At 46.4% G+C, this 13,673-nt stretch overlaps 1 protein-coding gene across 1 annotated transcript in view; it reads left to right on the plus strand.

The window, feature by feature from the left end:
* The first annotated feature begins 2,016 nt into the window (after positions 1–2,016).
* LOC135902993 (lysosomal aspartic protease-like) overlaps positions 2,017–13,673 on the plus strand; it is a 40,963-nt gene continuing 29,306 nt past the window's right edge. The window contains exon 1 of the mRNA XM_065433321.1: positions 2,017–2,174. Within this exon, the coding sequence (XP_065289393.1) occupies positions 2,113–2,174 (62 nt within the window). The 5' untranslated portion in view covers positions 2,017–2,112. The remainder of the gene's footprint in view (positions 2,175–13,673) is intronic.

Here is a 13,673-nt window from a genome sequence, read left to right on the forward strand (position 1 = left end):
GCCTTTTTATTTCGTCATCCATGTGCTTCAGCTCTACTGTGTAAATAATATAGTATCTTGCAAGTGTCTTTATTCGAACTTTTTATTTACGCCGAGTAGTGTCCACCTAGTCTATTGAATGCTAACACGGCACGCTGGTGCGAAAATTCAAGAAACACAAATGCACAACTGTATAGACATTTCCCGACGGGATATATGTATATTAATGTCTGAATGATGCACGCGATAGCTAGAATAATGTGATGCGGATTGTTCGTGACCAAAACAAGTGAAACACCACAGGAGTTGTCGATGCGTAAGCATACCCCAAGTTTCAGTCGGCCGACCCCAAAATTTCAAGTTGGAACGCTCCCAAATTTAGGTTGGCCCCACGAATTTCAAGTTGGCCCACCCCCAAATTTAGGTTGGCCCACCTCCAAACTTCAAGTTGGCCCAACCCTAAAATTCAAGTTGGCCCACCCCATATTTCAAATTGGACCACTCCCAAGTTTGGGTTAGCCCACTCCCAAAATTCAAGTTTGCCCACCCCGAAATTTAAGTTGGTCCACCCTTACCATAAGCTTCCACGTGCATTTTCTATGGAGCACAAGTATTCCTGTGGATATTATCTATGATATATTTTTTGCTTCAGTTGCTGCTTATCGCTATAAAGCTACCAATCATTTACGCTATTATAACGATTGTCTTCGCAAATTACGTGTTTTTGTGCAGATACAAAGCATTATACTTCTCGCGTGACGGGCTGGAGCAGCAGACGTCAGGAAATGATGACCACTCCCTCAACACTGAAGTGCTCCCGCCGGCAAAGGGATGACGGCCGAAAAGAGTTGCAGTCAGCTCAATCTGCAGACAGACGGCGCGGTTCGAACAGGGACGGGCACCTGTCTCTGTTCTTACACCCAGGTTAAAGGGAGCCATATACAGTAGCTCTAGTCCAGGTTGTATAGCTGACGCTGTTTTTTACACGTTAGCAGGATGTCGGACGTTGTTAATTTGCTTTCTGTTTCTTTACTTTGCTCTGTTTTTTCTTTACTTTGCTCTTTACTTTGCTCTTTACTTTGCTCTTTACTTTACTTTACTTTGCTTTTTCTTTTATATGGACATTTCTGTCCTTGTTTCATGCGTTATTTTCTGCATCAGGACGGCGATATTTAAAAGAGGGGCACTACCACGCGCATTTCTGTTTCTCGCCTTTTTGAGGCACCCATGCGTACCTGTTGGTGAATTCATCAAGGACATCAGCGTGGCAGTTTGGGCACGTTGGTAATCCATAAGAACATTCAAAAGCGCGAACTGGAGAGGGACAAAAAAGGCACGTATACACTAGTATCAAATTTGTTATATGTGTAAATAGCGTAGTATACATGGTTCCGCGTCTTTCCTCCCCCCCTCTCTCTCTATTCCCTCTTTTCCATCCCCGTGTAGAGTAGCCAACCAGACGCATTTCTGGTTAACATCCCTACCGTCTCTCTTTATTTCCTCCTCCTCCTTTCTTGCAGTAAAATGCAAGGGGGACAATCCGGAAAGATGTGTCAACAATCACCTCGGAGAACATCAGACTGTATTAAAGCCCTCAAAATTTTCACATCTTGCGACCTATTGCAGAAAAGGCTGTTGCTGTTATATTTTGAAAGAAACATATATTTTTTATGACATCGAGAATAAACTCACTCATGAGGTTTCACAATCATACCATTTCAAGAAATACTATACCATATAGGTTGAAGCGTCAACCAACAACGTTTTTTTTTTCATAGCGCTGGGCGATCCTGAAGAAAGCAGGTTACCTGTAGAAAGACGCACTCTTTGGAAATATTTTTTTTCTCTGCGTTTTGAGGAGTCATGACGAAGCGGTAAAAAATAAAAATGAAAATCTCGCTGTTTGGAAACGCAGCCTTGGTGATTCGGTGGAGTGTTTTCTTGTAGCGACGACGTGGTGCCTCAAATCAGTGCTTTCGGAAACTGATGAGGACAGCAGCTGGCGATAACTTAAGCGGCCTGCAGGTCGAGCGGGATCACTTGGGGGTCACACCACCAGGACTGCAGAGTCGTTCCTCGGATTTAGTTTTTCCAGTCTCGTTTAACCGTCTGCACGGGTCTACGACGCCAGTCATGAGGCCCCTGGTGCTAAGTATCCTCCTGGGACTACTGGGGGTTGCTACTGCCCAGTTCAGGTAAAAAGAAGTGATTCCCTCTTGCCTACAACTTCAAGCAGTAGAGAGAGATGAAGGCGATTTTATTGCCCGCGCGTAAATACCTGAAATAGAATTGGCGCAGAACAGATTTGGGAGCGAAGGGGAGTACATGTTATTTCGCTTGAGACAAAGAGCAAATGTAAAGCTGAGCAAGTGATGTAATATGCAGAACCGATAAGCGGTGGTACATTGGAGTAATGTAGCAAAGTAGTAGATTGACTAATTGGGCATTGTAGGTACAAATTGGGTTCTGCTCGCATTATAAAGGGGTTATTGAAGGTCGACGAGAATGAACCTTTTCCCTTAAATGGATTTGGTTAGGCTGCTGCGGTAGGGAGACTCCAGTGGTGGCTATGAAGAAGCATTGGAATGATAAATTCGTGTCGCTCGGTTGACTACATTACAAAGATTTTGTTTCAGCGTGGACATTACACGGAAAATTGAGACAGTGTGTAATACAGTCACAATAATAATATACATAGTGAGATAAGAAAATGAACATAGCGTTGTCGAAATCGTTGAGGCCCGGGCCACTACTCATCGATAATGTTATCTTGGAGTGCAAAAAAAAAAGAAAAAGAAAACAGAAATGTGGAGACAAAATTCAGATTTTGTATTTGTGAATACAAATCCCGGCCCGATGAGCAAAAGAAGCAGTTTCATTTCTTCTTTTATTTTTATCAGGCAAATCAGTGTCTGCGAAAAAGGAAAAAAAAGAAAGAAAAAAGGAGGAAGGACAAATTCCAAGTGGCCTCGTCGAAATGACGCGATTTCAGCTTAGAACGTAAAGACATCAGAGCAATACGAAGGTAATGTTTTTACTCGCGAAGCTATACATCAGAAGTTATTTCAGTTAATAATAACTGGAGTAATGTCGCAGAGACTTGTTTTCTGCAAAGAAGAAACAAGATGTACCTGCGTCGAATATGTTACTACGGAAAATAATTGACAAACCTGCGAAATTTCGTAACACTCCCTTCCGCATTACTTGTGTTAACTGGATAAGCCACCGAAGCAGAGTATTCCATGGGGTAATAAAGCTTCTTCTGTTGACGAGAGCTTGTTTCAAGCAACCTACCGGTGTCTACAGCTGCAGGTACTTTTAAAGGATCCCAATGCAAAAAGCTGGTAACTTCGAAGTCTTAATGTCGGACGCCGTCACTGATGGTTTCATTTCTGTTTTATCTGGTTCAGGAAACGTAGTTGATAACTTCATTGATCACATGGGGACTTATTCTAGTAGAATTTTAATAACTTTACTCAGAACATTTCTTAACTACTCTTGGTTTAGCTTCATCAATGCATGACCGAAACATACCATTTACAGGGGCTCAAAGGTTATACGGCTTCGCAGCTCATTGTGAGGTCGTGGGTTTGAATCTCGGTTTCAGTGGGTGAATTTTGATGGGCACAGGTGCTGAAACTACGGTGTGCCCAAATCTCGTGCAAGTTAAAGACTCACACCTGTTAAAATTCAATCGGAGTACTAAATTATACAGCGTTTCTCCTATAGCCGGGTGTACAGGTTCGGGATACTATAGGCTTCAAGCTGACGTTTTCGAAAGGCACAGAACAACTTCGAGGGTGTGTAGTGTGTGCAGCAGGGTCTGTAGTTGAACTAATCAGTTCCTGATAAATTTACACAAGCGCAGACGTGTAAGAAATCAATGCATAGCGTCTTTAGGTATATACGTATATCATTTAAAGGCTGTAGTGATCGCTTTACACGGGCTGTTAAAGCAAGTATAGGACCTTCAAGCAACCATTCTGCCCATTTAATCGCTTCCTATTAAGCTAGCGGGACGTGTTCAACGCTATACTAGAAAATAGGAGCGGGGAGAACATAGATTAGTGAATGCAAGAAAGAATTAAAGCGTGTTAGTTAGGTTTTCACAATGGTCCGTGTCCTTCACGTGCGTGCTACTTTTTTTTGTTCTTTTGCATGGCTATACCTAGACATTCGCCCTACTTGCCCGTCTGTTGTGCACATGAATCGAGCTAATTTTCGTTAACTCGTATCAGAGCATCAAAGAACTCTGCTCGTATCAAGCATACCGCTGAAATTATTTACATTACATATGGTCTGAAATATGCACAGAGAACCAATTGGAGGTAAATGCACGCATTTCTTCATACCCAGGTTCCCTTTTGTGGTGTTATGATGTAGTTGACCAACGTTGTCTTTATTTATCTTGGAGGCGGCGACGTGGAGGGGCGGGGAAGCGGGGGCTATGCGCAAAGCAGACAAATCTTCGGTTCGTGGAAAAAATGTACACCTTTGAGTCTCATGCAAAAGTTCGTTCAGGTTGTAACTGTTGTTTTCTTTTCCTTTTTTTTGTTTACTTCAGACCACGCACTCGTATGCTTCTCGTCCCTCATGTTTCTGGAAACGTAGGCTTCATTTCGATGGCTGGCCTCGAAGTCTAACGTTGAGGCGTTATTTCAACGCTCAGATTTCACCTATACAACACACGCAACTTGCTCCTTACTGAAGCCCTGGTGGGCGTAGCGGCTGTATCACGTAACTCGGCACGCACGCATCAGAGAAGCGCCCAGAGCACGATCACACGCTCCGCAGCCTGTGAAGTGTTTCCGAGAACGACATAGCCGCTCGTTCGCTTTTGACGACAGTGCTGATATGCTAGGTCCGCTGATCGCGATGGGGAGGAAAACGTATGCTTCGAAATTTAGTTGATGCCGTTGTTAAAGCGAAGACATGGCCGCGACTCTGTTAACCTTGCTGTATGTATGACAGAGACGCCAGGGGATGCCGTTAAACTTACAAACTGTGATGGTGCGGTTTCTCTGCTTAAACAGAGAAACCGCCACTTCCTAAACAGACACTAAGCCAATGATGACTGCCATCGGTAAGAGTTCGCTTACGAACGTCGGCAAAAATGCCTCAGTGAATTAAGGTTATTCATCAGTGGTGTTAATATTCGTGCTCGAATTTCTAGAAGCGCTCGATTGCTCCAGTATCATTTTTCACCCTCCTCTGCGTTCATCAAGAAAGAAAGAAAAGAACGACCACAGTCGCATACCAACTATTGCTCCAGTGAAGGGGGGGCGGTAACACCGCAAATGATCTGATAGCTCTCTCTCTCTCTCTCTCTCTCTCTCTCTCTCTCTATATATATATATATATATATATATATATATATATATATATATATATATATATATATATATATATATATATATACACATCAAATTACTATTAGAGTAAGTGAAAGGGCCTGCAAATACGTCTGTCAATTACGCTTATTTTTAACAGACACAGACCTATTTATCAATCACACGTGGTGAACCATGGGGGCCAGAAAAATCATTTCAATTTGCAGTTATTTCTTGCAACTATATAAAATCTCAAGGTGATACATGGACAAAAGGCCATGAATGCCTCACAGAGGTCCCTTATTCTGCCCAGTAGCAGCCGTACAGTGCTCACAAAAAATATGCGTTTGCTATACACAATTTTAATAATTAAACAAAGAATTTCACTTGATGGGTAAGTCTACAGCATAAATGTATCGCTAGATTACATAATAGTGTTGTCGAGGTTATACGCAACGAAGTGGAATCAAGATAAGTGGCAATATATTCCCAAGAAAGAAAGGCACCAGACGTGGGCGACCTTGGGAGAATTACAACCCGATTTCCAGCTAAGCTGAAACCTCAGCTTAGCTAAGCTAAGTTATATATATATATATATATATATATATATATATATATATATATATATATATTGTTGCGCGCGAAGGGGACCGTTTGTAACCCTTACGGATGAAGGGGACCGTTTACTTTAAGTCGCGAAGGTGAGCGCAAGAGCGGTCAGCTGGTTTATCAACTGAGCGTCGTCCTCTTCTTCTTTCCTCCACCCGGGACCGCAAGCACGTTCACTGGTCTTCGTTTTCTTCATGCGTAACATTCCTCTCGTCGCAGACGAAGCCCGCCGGGCGAGTCAATCCATGTGTCTTGACGTGAACAATTTCAAGCGGGCGACATGGACCACTTGTGTCTTGGCAGCTCTTCTACCACTCGCCGTGAGGCGAGCTATATTATACGTGACTTCCGTGAGTCTGTCAATAATCACAAACGGTCCATCGTAGGTGGCCAAAAGCTTTTGGCATAACCCGCGTTTCCGTACTGGAGTCCACAGCCAGACTAAATCACCAGGACGATAGGTTACCGGACGGTGGCGCATGTCGTAGCGTGCTTTTGATCTGTCCTGCGATGCCAAAGTGCGCAAACGAGCAATACGACGAGCTTCTTCGGCGAGGCAGAGAGTCTCGGCGACAGTAGGATTTTCGTGACTGCAGAAGGGGAAAACAGTGTCGATTGTGTACCGGGGTGGCCGTGCGTACAGCAGGAAGAAAGGGCTATAGCCGGTGGTCTCGTGCTTGGCGGTGTTGAACGCGTACGTGATAAAAGGCAGTACGTCATCCCAGTTCTTGTGGTCGGATGAAACGTACATAGATAGCATGTTTACAATTGTTCGGTTGGTGCGCTCCGTAAGCCCATTCGTTTGTGGATGGTATGGTGTCGAGTGACGCAAGTGGGAATCACACAAACGAAGTAGCTCCTCTACGACGTCTGCTGTGAATTGTCGTCCACGGTCGCTGATGACCACACGAGGCGGACCATGTCGCAGGATCACATATTGCAGGAGGAATGTCGAAACGTCAGTGGCAGTTGCGGAGGGCACTGCCGCCGTCTCGCAGTAGCGTGTGAGGTAGTCGACGCAAACAACTATCCAACGGTTTCCCTTGGCTGATTTTGGAAATGGGCCTACGAAGTCAATGCCCACTTGTTGGAAAGGCGTGCTTGGAGGCGGGATCGGCTGCAGAAGACCTGCTGGAGCAGTAGATGGCCGTTTGTGGCGCTGACACTGCATGCAGCTGGCCACATACGTCTCAACAGATTGTCGCATTCCAGGCCAATAAAAGCGTTCCTGAATCCGGTATAGCGTCCTCGCCGAACCTAGATGGCCAGACGTAGGGTCGTCGTGCATAGCACTCAGAATCGCTGTGCGAAGGCTCTCCGGCACCACTAAGAGAAAACGTGCGCCAGTGCTGGAAAAGTTCTTCTTATAGAGGAGTCCATCACGTACACAGAAATGGTTTGCTGTCGTCGAGGCGGTCGTAGCGGTGAAGAGCGGTGTTAATTTACCGTCTTTTCGCTGTTCGGTTTCGAAGTAGTCGACGTCTGGAAAACGCGGTGACACAGAAGCTACGAGGTGATCGAAGTCGTCGGCGTCACAGTCCGTAGTACTAAGTGGCATACGCGAGAGACAGTCCGCATCAGCGTGTCGTCGACCACTCTTATAAGAGACGGTGAAGCTGTATTCTTGCAGTCGGAGCGCCCAGCGCGCAAGGCGGCCACAAGGGTCACGAAGATTCACAAGCCAACACAATGAGTGGTGGTCGGTGACCACTGTAAAGGGCCGTCCATACAGGTAAGAACGAAACCGCTGAACCGCAAATATTACCGCGAGGCATTCTTGTTCCGTCACAGTGTAATTCTGCTCGGGCCTACTTAATGAGCGGCTTGCATATGCGATCACGTGTTCGCGGTCACCGTAGCGTTGAACTAGGACGGCACCAATACCTATGCCACTGGCATCCGTATGGAGTTCTGTCGGAGCTGAAGGACTGAAGTGTTGAAGAACCGGTCGTGACGTCAGCAGGAACTTCAACTGACGAAAAGAAGAGTCGCACTCCGGAGTCCACTCAAAGGGGGTGTCCTTTCGTAGCAGGCATGTCAGCGGATACGCAACGTCGGCGAATTTAGGAATAAATCGGCGAAAATAGGAACAAAGCCCCAGAAAACTACGGAGCTCCTTGACACAGCGCGGTGCACTGAACGCTTCAACGGCTGCTGTTTTCTGGGGATCAGGGCGGATGCCATCCTTGTCGACGAGGTGCCCAAGCACAAGGGTTTGGCGGTCTCCGAAGTGGCATTTCTTAGAGTTTAAAACTAGACCAGCGTTTTTGATGCAGTTCAGGACAATATCTAGACGCGAGTTGTGTTCGCTGAAGGTGCGGCCAAAGATGACGACGTCGTCGAGGTAGCACATGCAGATGTTCCACTTCAAGCCACGCAATACAGTGTCCATAAATCTCTCGAAAGTTGCCGGAGCGTTGCACAATCCAAATGGCATCACATTAAATTCGAAGAGCCCGTCAGGGGTTACAAAGGCAGTCTTCTCCTTGTCGTCAGGATGCATCGGAATTTGCCAATAGCCGGATCGTAAATCCACTGAGGAAAAGTAAGAGGCGGAATGAAGGCAGTCTATTGCGTCATCAATACGTGGGAGTGGGTACACGTCCTTTTTTGTTACAGCATTCAAACGGCGATAGTCGACGCAAAATCTCCAAGATCCATCTTTTTTTTTAACAAGAATCACTGGAGCTGCCCACGGACTTGCCGACTCTTGTACGACTCCCTTTTTCATCATTTCGTGCACTTGTTCGTTGATAATCTGGCGCTCTGATGGTGAAACACGATATGGCTTTTGTCTAATCGGATTTGCCGAACCCGTGTTGATGGTATGGCGCGTTCGAGACGCCGGGATTGCAGGTATAGTGTCCTTCTGCGCAAAGTCGAATACCGAAACGTGCTTCGAAAGCACACCCACTAACGTTCGGCGTTCACTCGTGCTGAGCGATTTATTTACCATCGACAAAAGGGCCGTTTCCGAACTGTGGCCATCTGGTTCTTCGGGCACATCTGTAAGTTCAGCCACTGATAAGGACGCGTGTTCCCTGGCGAAGGCTAATTTCATGCCATCTGATAGTATAACGGGCTCCTTAGAACAGTTTACGGTCCATAAGCCAGTGCGTCCGCCTTTGATCGACACCACACAATGTGGCACCAACACATTCTTCTTCATACAGTTAAAGTGCATCGGTTCTACGGTAGCTTCGAAGCAGTCGGAATCGGCGCCGCAACAGACAACGGGAACGCAAACGGTAGATGATGCAGGTATGACCGTATCACCACAAACATAGTGCAGTTTCGCGATCTACAGGGTTCTCCAGGAGTCCTGATGGAATCCTACCACTTAAGAATACTTTTCCTGTGCGGCAGTCGACAGTAGCACCACACTCCCGCAAGAAGTCGATGCCGAGAATAACATCATGAGTCGACCGAGGAATAATTACAAACTCTGTCGTAATAACATGGCCTCCCAAAAATACGTCAGCACTACACACACCAATAGGTCGCAACGGCTCACCACTCACTCCACAGAACTTTGAATCTTCGTCCCATTTAAACAAAACCTTTCGCCCTAACACGTGTTTAAAAGAGACACTCATGACCGAAATTGTTGCGCCTGTGTCCACCAGAGCCATCACAGGGACATTATCTACAAGCACGCGCACTTTGTTTTTCAGCATCAACACAGGAGGTATTTCTGTCAGTAGCACGTCTCCAGCGACCTCACCTCCATCGGCCGCGCTAGCTAGTTTTCCGGTGACGAAGGGGACGCGGTGCGACGCAGCGGTGAGGGAGAACGGGGAGCACGACGTTGCGGTGGGGGTGTCAAACTTCTGTCAGATGCTGGGGAGCGATTCCGGGAGCTGCTCGGCCAATGCTCGTCGCCAGATGATACGTGTGCTGGCCAAGGGGCACCGTGTGGCCGTTCGGAGGGCCGAGAAAACTCTGACGGCTGGCCATACCACGTGGTCATACGCTGGTTGCAAAACCGGGATATATGACCCGGGACGCCACAGGAATAACACACCGGGAGAGGTCGAAACCTTGGTCGTTCGTCGATGAAGCGGATATTATCATTTTCCCGCGTGTAGTGGGGTGGTTCGTGGCGTGTGTCACGAGGATACATCGGGCGTCGAGAAGGCGTGCGCTGAGTGCGTTGGTCATAGCGCGGAGTCGGCGGGCGTGTTGTCATCCTCGACTGTGGGGCTGCGCTGTACTCCACGGCCGCTGCGGTAACCATCGGTTGCCAAGGGGCCGAATGTGGCGCCGTCATAGCCTCTCGCGACGTGTACATGTCATGGTGGTCAACAGTTGAATGCAACAACCCTTCGCGGCGGGAAAGTTCCTCGCGGACAATCTGTCGGATGGTCGAAGGAAGGTCGAGGCAAGGACTCGTGTCCACACTGGCAACCGTCGTAACGTTTGCCAACCGACCAAACTTTGGCGCAATCCGACGCATCTTGAGCGTTTCAAAAGTTCTGCAGTGCCGAATGACGTCGGACACAGAACTGAGGCTCTCCTTTCCAATTAGAAAATTGTAGACATCCTCAGCCACTCCTTTCAGCAAATGTCCCACTTTATCTTCTTCCGACATGTGAGCATTGACCACCTTGCACAGCTTTAACACTTCTTCGATGTATGTTGTGCATGTCTCACCTGGTAGCTGCGCCCGTTGAGACAGTGTCTGCTCCGCACGCTTCTTTTTGGCGACTGAGTCCCCAAAACACGCCTTTAGCTCGTCAACAAAATGTTCCCACGTCGTAAGCGCGTCCTCGTGGTTCTCATACCACACGAGGGCGGTATCGGTCAGGGAGAACACCACATTGGTGAGCTGAGCGGTTGCATCCCATCCGTTGGATTTGCTCACTCGTTTGTAGTGGACGAGCCACTCGTCGGCATCTTCCCCCGCTTTGCCTCCGAAGGTGGGTGGAACTCGGTAGTATGGCAGTGGACTGCTAGGCGCTGCCCTCGGAGTGGCTCCTTCTTCCGGCATGTCGAAGATGGTCACGGCTGATGGCGGGAGGCCGGCAAGTCGACGGCTTCGACGAAGCTGCGGCAGTGATGGTTCCGTTGTTGTGAGCGGTACCCCGCACCTCCACCACTTTGTTGCGCGCGAAGGGGACCGTTTGTAACCCTTACGGATGAAGGGGACCGTTTACTTTAAGTCGCGAAGGTGAGCGCAAGAGCGGTCAGCTGGTTTATCAACTGAGCGTCGTCCTCTTCTTCTTTCCTCCACCTGGGACCGCAAGCACGTTCACTGGTCTTCGTTTTCTTCATGCGTAACAATATATATATATATATATACCAACTTCATCATCAGCGTGGTTACGCCCACTCTTCAGGGGAAAGGTCTCTCCCATATTTCTGCAACTACTCCGGTCATGTACAAATTGTGGCCAAGATTATATATATATATATATATATATATATATATATATATATATATATATATATATATATATATATATATATATATATATATATATATATATATATATATATATATATATATATGACTACTCCGTTTGAAACCTTGCCCACATGTAACGCTTTCGAGCACTTCATGTAGTGAATATTTAAAAAAGCAGGTATTTCATCAATACACATGTTACTTCGCCATAACATTTACCACGGTGTCATACCTCGCTGCCCCCACCCCCAACTCAATTTCCGCTAGATTTGATATCGGCTGTGTTCACAGTTCTGCCAGAACAGCGGGATAAATTCTCTGTTCGCAAAACACATTCATAAAACTCTGGGCCGCCTGCATGCGTAATTTACTGCAAATGCCATAATTAGTCTACTGTCTTTGAAGCTTACCTACATATTGCCCCTAACGCGCCCTTTATTTTCGGCAATTATAAACGAAATGTATTGATTAGTTCACCGAGGGTATCTGAAACCCAGTCGGAACACGTTATGACGCCTGAAAACAGGGAAAGAAAAACAATGGCTTAGTGAATATTTGCAACGCTTCTAACTAGACAGGGAACGTAAAAATTTTATCACACGTTTCAGTTACCATGTCCTCCATCCACTTTCCACAAAATATAAACCTGTTGTAAAGTACAGCTATGTCGGGACACTGGGAAGCATCGTTGACAGCAGCCATAGCACACGCTCTAACACTTGAATTACAGTTTCTTTTTTTACAGAGGCTGTGTTTGATCCAACCCTACTTCGCACAGAGAGTTTCCATAGCGTGCCACCAGTTTTCGCTAAATTTGGTCTTGGTGGCTTTTATAGTTCTACCAAGGCCGCCGGCTTAATTTTCTCCCGCTTGTTAGGCACGCTCACAACACTGTGGAGTGCTTGCATAAGTAATTTATTGCGAAGGCCCCACTTACCCCTCTTCTTTGAACTTCCGCTGCACATCAACCATTAACTTGTCTTTACAGTCACCAAACATGAAGAAGCTGCCTCCTTTAGTTGAGTGAGGGTACCGGGCGAAACTAATATACCCCGCATGAAAAAGTAAAAATAAACAAAGAACACAACAAAAAACAAACATGAGGGTTCAATAATTATTCGTAACGCTTCTAAATGAGCCAGAAACGTTAACACTTAAAATGCTGCCTTCAAATTCAAGGTATAAAATATATGAAACGCAAAGTTCTCTTGCGACATTGGGAAACCTAGCTAACAGCAGCAGCACGATACTTTCGAACACTTGCTTACAATTATTTTAACCCTGTATTTGATCAACACGCATTTACCATCGCACATGAACTTGGCGGATTCTTCCCTTTATGTTCGCAACATTTGCCTTAAGTTGTAGTTATAATTATCTCAGCGCGGCCGTCTAAGTTTTACACCGCTCGTAAAACAGACTAATAACGCTATGGACTATACTTGCATATGTATTATAGTGGAAAATACACATTTAACCCACCCATTTGAAACATTGCCCCCACATTGGCCACACCATGCCCCTAATTTTCCCCCGATATAAACAAGATGCCTTGTTTAGCTCACCGTGGACACGGAAGAAACAAACTACGAATCTAGCTTGATGCACGAAAACACATGGAAATACGGGGATTTAGTAATTATCTGCAACAACTCAATTTAAGGCAGGAAAGTGAAAGTTTCGCAAATAATTGCTCTTAAAATTATCTCTATATTTTCCTGGAATGTCAACCGTCTCTTGTACTGTTGCTTTAGGAGTCTAGGAAACATTTATATTAGCAGCAGTATGATACTCTGGAACGCTTCAATGAGTAACTTCATACGAAGGCTATAATGAACTTACACAGGATAAACATATATCCCTCGTCACACAGAATACTGCTTCGTACATCGAATAAAATATGTGGTGGACGCTTAAGCTGCGCCTTTAAGAGTGGAACGCGATATTGGTGAAAGATCCCTGACTGCTTCCCACGCTTCCCGACAAGTGCAGCGCATGTAACCATAATTGTTACCGGGAAACGCTCGCGGCGAACGCTATGCACGAAGGCAGGCTTTCTGGTCGAAACGCAGCTTCTTGCAGCGAGGATGACACAACTTTTTTAAATAGTAGGAGAAGGGGGAGTCAGGTCATGGAGGGAGGTTAGGTGGGGCCCCAGGGGGCCGCCGTTGTCGCCGTCCATTCCGCCAGCCTGCACTGTAATTCTTGGTCGACACTTCTCAACGCTTTCTCCCATTCCTCATGTGAGGGGGCTAGCCTCAGGAGCTCTTTTGGGGGCGCGTGACGGTCGCATCCCCATGAATGTGATGCTGTCCAGCCTGTCATCATCATCAGCTTGGTTACGCCCA

This window comes from Dermacentor albipictus, chromosome 1, assembly GCF_038994185.2.
Source record: "Dermacentor albipictus isolate Rhodes 1998 colony chromosome 1, USDA_Dalb.pri_finalv2, whole genome shotgun sequence".
Taxonomy (NCBI): domain Eukaryota; kingdom Metazoa; phylum Arthropoda; class Arachnida; order Ixodida; family Ixodidae; genus Dermacentor; species Dermacentor albipictus.